Genomic DNA, 10,313 nt, shown 5'->3' with positions numbered 1-10,313 from the left:
GACAGATTGGGGTGGGATTTGGGGTGTAGGGTGAGGGTGCCAAGTGGCCCAGATTGATGTTAGGGGTGACTGTGGCGAGCAAGGAGATGGCTGGAGTTGCTAAAAGGGTGTTGGCCGCTGATGGTGGTTGGCAGCTGTCTGCACAGGGTTGTGTTGCGAGGGGAAGTAGACAGTGAAGGCAGGAAAGTGAGGGGATGGTGGGGGTGGGCAATCTGCCCGGCGGGTGGAGCTCCGCCGGCGCCGATGGTGGCGATTCCCTCGCTGGATAAGGGGACACCAGAGGTGCTTTTGGCAAGGGGAATCACCAGGGGCGAGTCGCTGCTGGGGAGGAGGGCTTGGGACACGGAGGTGGTGTCATGGGTGGCAGCTGCAGCCGTGGTGGAATCTGGCGGTGGGGGCAGGGTCGGCTGCCGTTGCTCAAGCGCCGTCAAGCGCTGCACCAGACCGTCGCACAATGAAAAGACCTCTGTTATAAACTCCTTTTACCGATATCTGATACAGACCACCATAGTTCATGGCTGGAACTTCTCCTTGTCAGATCTCTACTCCAAACCCCTGAGGCCCTGACCCAGCTCCGAGCACTTGATGACCCCTTCTCTGATTAGGAAATCTATGATGCTTTTCTCCAAATGAATCCAAATGCCAGCCCTGGACCTGACAGTTTCGGCCCTTGCTTCTACCGAAAAATATAGGCACTCCACGAAATAGACCATCATTCCTTTCTTCCGCGCTTTCCATAATCTAGACCCAGGTGTTGATCGTTTCTATACCGCCTTCATGGTCCTCCATCCGAAAGATAGTGTAGCCAGATCAGCAAAATGATTTCCGGCCCATCCCCCTTCAGAATTGCCCTCCAAATGCCACTGCCAAGCTCCTCACAAATAGACCGAAACCCCTGATACCACTCCTTATTCAGGACGACCAAACAGGGTTCATAAATGTGCGCTCCATTGCGGAAACTTTATCTATGCGGCTGACCTGCTCAATTGTTGCCATTCTCGTAAAGCCACGATGATGATCTTCAAACTTGATTTCCGCAAAGCTTTCGACTCCATCGCTTGGGAAACCCCTCCTACACTCTTAATCCACATGGGCTTCCCACCAAAATGGGTTGCTAGGATTAACTCGCTACTATCCTCAGGAAAAACAGCTATCATGCCCAATGGGGTGCCAGGCAATTGGATCAGCTGCAAAAATGGGCTCCGCCAGGGAGACCCCCTCTGCCCCTATGTTTTTATCCTGGTAGCGGACATCCTCCAACGCCTAATCCTGCGAGCTCATCAAGATGGGCTGCTTCACCACCCCTCGACCCAAATATTCCCCTTGCTGTCCTGCAATATGTTGATGAGACGCCCACGCATCAACTTCCGGGGCAACTCATCTAAAATTACTGCTGGACAAAGACAAACTCTCTAAAATTGATGATACGCTCAGAGGCCGGGGGTGATCCTCCTCCAAAAAAAAAATCAACTTCCGAGGCAACTCATCTAAAATTGCTCCAGGCCAAAGATTTATCTCTATGGACCTTTGGCCTGCATTTGAGAGAACACCCCAGCGCCTCCCTCCCGTCACCAGCCTGCACGTACCCATTCACCAGGGCGCACAACATTCCTTGCAGGCATTCCGTCGAACAGTGACTGAGCACCGGCGACTCGCCCCGCCCTCGCGTCCGAGGTGATGAGCGTGATCCCCAGTACCCGAGGAGTGCAGAAGAAGGTGCACGTCGGATAGGCGGCCGAGCAGACCCGCGTGGACGCGGATGAGCGAGTTGTTCACGAGGAGGAATTCCGTGAGTCCGAGCCTGACAGTGTGGGCGTGGGCGTGGACGGCAAGCGCGAGGCGACGCGCGCCGGGGGAGAAGGGAACGAGTTGAGGAGAGAGGGGAGGGTGTTCGGACTGGGGAGGAGAAGAGATGGGCGTAGAGCGGGATCCCGAACCCAAGAGCGGCCTCACGCTACGCCGAAGCAGACCCGACGTGACCATGCCTGCCTGGATTCGCGCCATCCGACAACCCAGCACCGCGACCGCAGCTCCACGTAGCACCGGACGACCAACATGTCAACAGTACTCTGTAAAAGAGGGTCCACCACGCAGGAAAACTCTGAGGCGTCAGGAGGCGATCACGAGGCGATTCTCTTTCTACGCTAGGGTTAGGGTTTTCGCCGGCGGGGGTGGTGTGACTCCGGTAGCGGTTGGGGAGCGACGGCGCTTCCCAGATCGCGGACCGGCAACGCATCTGATCTGCTAGCAGGGAACTGATGGCGGAGAAGATGGATGGGACGAACGCAGCGACTCCAGATCAAAGGCTACTCCGGGGGCGTCCGTGGCGGCAACGCCGACGGCGAAAAAACCGGTGTGCTCAGCAAGCGGGGGATCGTCAAACTCCCCGGCAGAGTGCAAAACTCCGGATCCGGCTGCCAGTTTGTCCGCAAGGATGGGAAGCATGGTTCTGATGGACAAGGAAGTCGAGGGGTTAGTCTTGGAAGCCACCGAGCAGATACATCCACGCAAGGCTAGATGGGCAGTGGTGGGCAAATCATGTTCACCCAGACCCCTCAACAGGACAGTCCTAGAGAGAACGATGCAAAGGGCATGGGGGTTGCACAAGGAGGCAAAGTTCAGAGATTTAGGGAATAACGTGTTTGAAGTGCACTTCGGGTGTGAAGGGGACGGGAAACATGTGCTCTACAATGGACCTTGGCAATATGATTTTAGTTTTCTGATTCTGAAGAATTATGAAGGAGGAACAAGGCCCTCGGAGATGGTGTTCGACAAGATTGATGTTTGGTTCCAGGTGCTCGATCTCCCCCCTGACAATCGCACGGAACAGATGGGAAAAGCACTCGGGAATTGGTTGGGGAAAATGATCAAGGTGGATGTTGACAACGAAGGTTTTGCCAGAGGGAACCAACTTAGAGTTCGCGCATCAATCTCGGTTTTTGACCCTCTTGTTAGAGGTTTTTATCTGAAATCTTCTCCTATTGACAAGATGGGTACATGGTATGACTTCTGTTACGAAAAGGTGCCTCAGTTCTGCTTTGAGTGTGGGAGACTAGTGCACGTGAATTGGATGTGTGACCCTCCAGTGTATTCTTCACAACAATGGGGCGGCTGCCTTAGGGCAGCGTCTGGAAAAACAGGAGTGGTGAAAGAAGGATCTCAAGGGGCCTCGGCGAGCAGTAACAATAGCTGGGGAAGCGGCAAGACAGGAGATAGTGAACGGAGTAATTTTGCTGCTCAGAGGGCTGGTGATGTGCCTGTGAAGAGAAACCTTCAGCCGGAGTTGTCTAGGTCTGCAGCCTCGCGCACTGGCACCGAGACTAGGGACAAAGGAGCGAAGGAACACAGCCTGGGGAAGTCTAGTGCAAATGGATCGGGTCCAAAGGAGAGAGACTTGAGGGAAGATCTGGAGGACAGAAGAGAAAGAGAGCTGCGAAGCAAGCTTGTGGACGAACAGAGGTATAGAGGCGATTCTCAGAAAAACCGGAGAGAAAGGGAAAGGAGGACGTGAAATCTTCACATGTAGCGCACGAGAGACGGGTAGGTGAACGGACGTGGACACTGGTTCACGGCTGTTTGGTTCAAAGGAAAGGAGGAGGGGCTACTACGTGAGGAAGAACAGAACAGATCGTGCGCAAACTCACCCAAGAGACAGTGGGCTGTATGAAAATATGAACAAGAAGAGGAGGCCGAGGCAGCTTTGGGTGGCAAAGGATGATCCAGAACGACAAATTGTGCATGATGGTTTTATACGTGATAACAGGCGTAGGACAATGTCAGTCTTTGAACGGATTTCGGAGAGTAAGGATAAAGCGGCGGACCCCGAGGATCGGGGCCGCCGAGCACAATGAATCTGTTAGCCTGGAACTGTCGAGGATTGGGGTTGGACTCGACAGTAGGCGAGCTTAGAGACCTGATATGGTCCTACAACCCAGCGGTGGTTTTTCTTTGTGAAACAAAGAAAAAGGCGAGAGCAATGGAGAAACTGAAGTGGAGCTTGGGATTTACGTGTGGTGTGGCCGTGGACTGTGTCGGGAAAAGTGGAGGGCTTGCTTTGTGGTGGAGAGATCATCTGCAAGTTACAGTCCGTCCATGGTGTCAATATTTCATCGATGCAGTGGTAGCTGATGAGGGTAAGAACTATAGAATCACTGGATTCTATGGAGAACCCCGTACTGAGTTGCGGAAAAAGTCATGGGATGCAATAAGATATTTGCGGGCTCAAGATGATTTACCATGGATTTTCTTGGGGGATTTTAATGAGGCTCTTTTCCAGTCGGATCAGATTGGTGGCAACCCTAGACCGTTCATGCAAATGGAGGAATTTCGCGACTGTCTCGCCGACTGCGGCCTGGCAGATTTGGGGTTTACGGGTTATCAATATACATGGGATAATAAACGAGATGGAGCAAAGAATATCCAGGTTCGGTTAGACCGCGCTGTGTGTACGGATGATTTCTTGCATCTTTTTCCGGAGACTTTGGTGGAAAACATCATGACGGAGGAGTCAGATCATCAGGCAATTTTGGTCCGGGAGTTGGAGACGGCTCCGCGTCAAAGGGGACCGGGAGAAAGGCCTTTTCGCTATGAAGAGGCATGGACTCGCCATGAAAGCTATCAAGCAATGTTTGAGGAGGCCTGGGAGGCTGCGGCTACCGGAGAACAGGGCCTCCGAGCGGTCTGGCAGAAACTTAAATGCACGACGGGCTCCATGCAGCGATGGGCGAGGGAGGTTTTTGGCTCTATAAGAAGATCGATAACCAGGTTGAAGCACCAGCTTGCAGAGGCAAAAACGAGGGTACTCGTCTCCGGGTCCTCACTGGAGGTCCGTGAGATTGAAGAGCGGCTCAAAGAAATTTACACAAGGGAGGAAGTTATGTACAAACAGCGCTCAAGGGTGGACTGGCTGAGTGCGGGCGACCAGAATACAAAATATTTTCAAAACCGCGCTTCGCATCGGAAGAGGAAAAACACGATGAAAGCTCTGCGCAGGGAGGATGGATCTAGGTGCACAAGTGATGAACAAATGCATGAGATGGCAGCACAGTTTTACGAAAATCTTTTCTCTTCAGAGGGCTCGGTAGGAGCAAATAATCTTCTCCAACATATCGAACAGCTTGTCACGCCGGAGATGAATGATGCACTAACTTCTACGATCATCGACGAGATCAGAGAGGCGCTTTTCCAAATGGGCGCAACAAAGGCACCGGGGCCGGACGGCCTCCCGGCCCTTTTCTACCAACGCCACTGGGCGCAAGTAGGAGAGGATGTTTGTCGGGCTGTCCGGGACTTTTTGAGCGGGGTTGCTGCCCCTGCTGCGTTCAATGACACAATCATCGTCATGATTCCGAAGACCAACTCACCGGAGTTGTTGTCCCAGTTCTGACCGATTAGCCTTTGTAATGTTTTATATAAGATTGCTACAAAAGTGCTTGCTAATAGGTTGAAAGGTATCCTCCCCATTCTTATTTCGGAGGAACAAAGTGCGTTCGTACTGGGCCGGCTTATCACTGATAATGTACTCGTGGCTTATGAGTGCATTCATGCCATTCGGACGAGGAAGAGGAAGAAGCCTTTATGTACGGTGAAGCTGGACATGATGAAGGCGTACGACCGCGTTGAGTGGGTGTTCTTGCAGCAGATGTTGGAAAGAGCTGGCTTTTCTCATGCATGGATCATGATGGTAATGAGGTGCATCTCGACAGCAACTTTTTCTGTCAAATTAAATGGTGCATTCTCGAGGAATTTTTCACCTTCTAGGGGGCTTCGACAAGGTGACCCCCTATCCCTGTACCTCTTTCTTTTTTGCGTGGAAGGTTTCTCGGCTTTGTTGAAGAAAGCTCAGAGAGATGCAGAGATAAAAGGTGTGTCATTTGGGAGCACTAGCCCCCATGTGACACACCTACTCTTCGCTGATGACAGTATAGTTTTCTTGGAAGGCTTGAGGGCCAACATGGAGGCTCTAAAGGGGATCCCGGCCTATTATGAGGCGGCCTCCGGCCAGCGAGTCAACTTGCAAAAATCGTCCATCTTTTTTGGTAAGGGATGCCAGGAGGAGGTGAAGGCTGAGCTAAAGGGAGCTCTTGGAGTTGAGTCCGAGGCTTTGAGTGAGAGGTACCTGGGATTACCGACACTGGTTGGTAGATTGAAGGAAGGTACCTTCAAATATGTAACGGAGAGTTCAAAAAGAAAGTAAGTGGTTTGAAGGGGCAAGGGCTGTCCAAAGCATCTAGAGAGGTGTTGGTTAAATCTGGGCTTCAAGCTATACCTACTTTTACCATGAGTTGTTTTCAGCTCACAAAGAAAATGTGCCGGAACCTGACTTCGATCTCCTCGAAATTCTGGTGGGGTGCAACGAATGGTGAAAGGAAAGTGCACTGGGTCTCTTGGCAAAAAATGTGTGCAGCAAAGAGAGCTGGTGGTCTGGGGTTCCGCGATCCCGAGGCGTTCAATCAAGCTTTGTTGGCAAAGCAAGCATGGAGAATTCTGCAAGTACCATCCTCCCTTTGTGCTAGGGTTCTTAAAGCTCGCTATTTTAAAGAAGAGACGATAATGTCAGCCACCTGCCCATCAAATGCGTCTTACACCTACAGGAGCGTGCTTCATGGCCGCGACCTTCTCAGGGAGGGTGTGATTTGGCGAATTGGAGATAGTTCTAAAGTCCATATCCACCATGATAATTGGATACCAAGAATGGGGTGCATGAGACCACTAGGTCAAGTTTATGTGTCGGGCGTCACGTGGGTTGCTGACCTTCTTTCTTCGAACAGGCGCTCTTGGGATCCGACTAAAGTGAACGCCATGTTCAGTCCTAGTGATGCGCAAGATATCTTTCAGATTGCAATTGGCGGGCCAGATGAGCAAGATTATGTGGCATGGAATTACACAAGAAATGGATGCTTCAATGTCAAGTCGGCGTACCACTTGAGGAGATCACTGGGCCGATCGAGGACCGGACAGCCAGAGCCCTCTGACTTGGTACAGATGCATGAGGGGTTCATGGCGCTGTGGGAGTCATGTGCCCCGGTCAAAGCAAAAATACATACGTGGCGCATGATTAAAAACGGGCTGACAGTATGGTATGAACTACATCGACGTCGGATAAAACCAGGAGTTTTTGTGTTGTCTGTGGTCGTGAAGAAACAATTCATCATCGTTTTTGGTCATGTCAACATTCAGTGAGGTTCTGGCAGCTTCTTCGCTCAGAGAAGGGAGTTTCGGTGGCGATCCCACCGTGCACAATCGACTCCCAGAGTGCTCTAGCGCGCTGGTTACTTAACTAGTTTTCGGTGCTTCCGACGAAGAGAAGGAGATTATGGTGCAGGCCACTTATGGTCTGTGGCTAGCTCGTAATGCTACAAGAGAAGGTAAACCCATTGCGCCACCACATGAAATAATGCACACAGTGTTCTCTCACATGGCAGAATGGAAAGCTGTGCATCGGGAGGCGCCGAGGGAGCCAAAGCGGACAGAATCACAGAGATGGATACCACCAGATGAAGGCTGGATAAAAGTAAATTCGGATGGAGCGATCTCAAAGTATGGCCAGAAAGGTGGAGGTGGCGCGGTGCTTAGGGATCACAACGGTGGATTTCTGGCGGCTGCGTGCCACTTCTTCCCGAACGCTGTCAAACTAGAAGCTTCAGAGATACTGGCTTGCAAGAGGGGCTTGCAAGTGGCAGTGGAGTTGAATGCGACAAGAGTTCATGTGGAGTTGGATGCTCAGGGCGTGGTGCATATGCTACAGCAAGACAGCAAGAATCTTTCCGCCGTCAGCCCGTGGGTAGAAGAAATCAAAACCATCCTTGGTAGCTTTGCTGAGAATAAAGTTTTTTGGGTAAGTCGAAGTGCTAATGTTGCCGCTCATAAGTTAGCGAAGGTAGGGGTAGGAGATGAACTTTTTAAGGTTTGGCTAGGAGTTCCACCGGACTTTGTGCTTGATGTAATTTCAGATGACATTCCGAAGTTTGACGATTAAATAAAAGCGGCAACAAGTTACCCTAAAAACAGTACTCTGTAAAAGTGTTGCTGATGAAATAAAATAATTTTCTTGTTCAAAAAAAATGTAGTGGTATGCATGTTTCCCTACCGCTAAAAAATAACTGGCCCTCTCACAGGCAGCACCACGCAACACGAAACATGCATACAACAAGTTTGACAGAGGGACAGAGGTTTGACCTGGTCTTCACCAATGAGCTCCTGGAGGCGGGACTTGAGGACGGGGCCGAGGCGACCGCCGCTACGCGGGTTGACGAGCGCAACCAGGGGGTTCTCGGGGGCGTCCTCGGGCGCCAGGGCGAACCAAGGGTTGGCCGCGGTGCCGACCCCCGGGGCTTCCTCCAACGTGAAGGCGCTTGCCGACGGGTCCCTCGCCTTCAGCGCGGCGTGCAGAGCGTCGCGAAGGCGCTGCGGAAGTGCGATGCGGAGGCGAAGGTCCTCCTTCTCGAACGCCGAGGACGCGGCGCGGCCGAACCCACAGCTCCCGAATGACAGTGACTCAATAAGAGCCCCAACCAGCGGCGGTGACGCGGCCGTCGGCGGTGAGCGCGACAAGCGAAGCGCCTCCCGCTCCGCCGGCGACGGTGATGCCGACAGTGATATGGACATCTCCGAGCACGACCGCGTCCGCGATCGCATCGCGATCGGGGGTTAGGATCCAGGAAATACGTTTTCCGGTGGTGGGCGGAGAACAAGCGATGAGGCGGTTTGAACGGAGGTGGCTGAAGGAGGCGGAGTTTTGTATGGTCGTTTTTTCCCGCGGGGGAAAGAAGGGCCGAGGAGAAGGAGTTGCCTGCACCGCTCCTCAACGGCCAAGGCAACTCAGGAAATAGCTAAAGAGCAATCCTATATTTACAGAGAAAAGAGATTCTCCTTGTATGTGTTAGCCGTCCATTCCATTGAAAATCCACATGCCTACATGCTTATTTTCTTTGATTATTTTATAAATGGCTTCATGCATTTTTTTTGGTGCAACAAAGAAATGGCTCCATACATGCAGCTTTTGCCATTGAGTTCAATGCGACATCTATTCCATCTCCCATGTCTTTTTCATTTCATTTCCTAATTTTAATTTACTATATCTTTTAAACTGAAAATCCAAATTAAGTTCCATTTGCATATTTATGTTCGTCGCGATCAGAACTTTCAAGTCTGGCCAATTTTGAATACATTCTGAGAACTTTTAAAAAAACTAAGTTTCAAATGTTGAAACTTGATAGTCGTACCACTAATTTAGTTTTATCAATTTTCATATGCTTTTAGGGTTTTATGGTTCTGGGCTTGGGGCTTACGGATTTAGTGTTTAGTATTTAGGGTTTAAGTTTTAGTTTTAAAACTTGTAAACTTGTAATTGTTTCTATCAAGTTTTAGTAGTTCAAACTTGCTCGACCATCTGATTTACCTCGGGATCCGCGAAGACGTTGAATTTCGCACAAGGGCACACCAAGTGGTTCATCGTTTGATGCAGCTGGTATCGGGAGGCCATACGGCTGTATCGGTCAATGGGCAGATAAGCAATTTCTTTGCCAACGGCAGGGGCCTTAGACAAGGCGACCAGGCTTCCCCTCTGTTCTTTAACTTCGTTGCGGATGCTCTCTCTCACATCCTTACTCGGGCAGCACTGGCTGGTCACATTTCGCCTGTTAGCTCTCACTTGATTCCCAATGGCATCACTCATCTTCAATACACGGACGACACTATTATTATGGTTGAACTTGATGAGGCTAGCCTCACACACCTGGAATTCCTCCTCATGTGCTTCGAAGCGTTATCTGGCCTTAAAATCAACTTTTCGAAGAGCGAAGTTATTGTGAGTGGGGTCTCTGATTCTGAAGCCCAGAGAGTGGCGCATCTTCTGAATTGTTCCCTTGGCTCGTTCCCTTTAAAATACATGGGCCTCCCTATCTCCCCTCTTAAGCTCTTGGCTAAGGACTTCGCTCCGATAGTGACCAAAGTAGGGAACAGGGTTCTATCATGGAGAGGTCGCTATAATTCTCAGGCGGGCAAGGTTGCCCTTACTAATGCTTGTCTATCCTCCCTCCCAATGTTTCTAATGGGCTTTTATCTCCTGTCTGGAGGGATTCATGTTGGTTTCGACAAGCATAGGTGGGCCTTTTTCTGGAACTCTTCTGACAACAAACGCAAATATAGGATGGTTAAATGGGATCTCATTTGTAGGCCTAAGAACATGGGGGGCTTAGGTATCATTAATACGGTGGTCATGAACAAGTGCCTCATGATAAAGTGGTGATGGAAAATCATGTCTCTTGAGGAGCGCCCCCTCTGGCTATCCTTTCTCAAAGCTAAATATTTCC

At 50.9% G+C, this 10,313-nt stretch overlaps 1 protein-coding gene across 1 annotated transcript in view; it reads right to left on the bottom strand.

Moving 5' to 3' along the window:
- Positions 1 to 8,637, bottom strand: part of LOC123156003 (diacylglycerol kinase 4) — a 48,562-nt gene extending 39,925 nt beyond the window's left edge. Inside the window, exon 1 of the mRNA XM_044574173.1 lies at positions 8,179 to 8,637. Coding sequence (XP_044430108.1) covers positions 8,179 to 8,637 — 459 coding nt within the window. The remainder of the gene's footprint in view (positions 1 to 8,178) is intronic.
- Positions 8,638 to 10,313: the final 1,676 nt, after the last annotated feature.

This window comes from Triticum aestivum, chromosome 7B (assembly GCF_018294505.1).
Source record: "Triticum aestivum cultivar Chinese Spring chromosome 7B, IWGSC CS RefSeq v2.1, whole genome shotgun sequence".
Classification (NCBI taxonomy): Eukaryota; Viridiplantae; Streptophyta; class Magnoliopsida; order Poales; family Poaceae; genus Triticum; species Triticum aestivum.
Note: the sequence above shows the minus strand (reverse complement) of the source record. Positions and strands in the feature narration are given on the sequence as shown.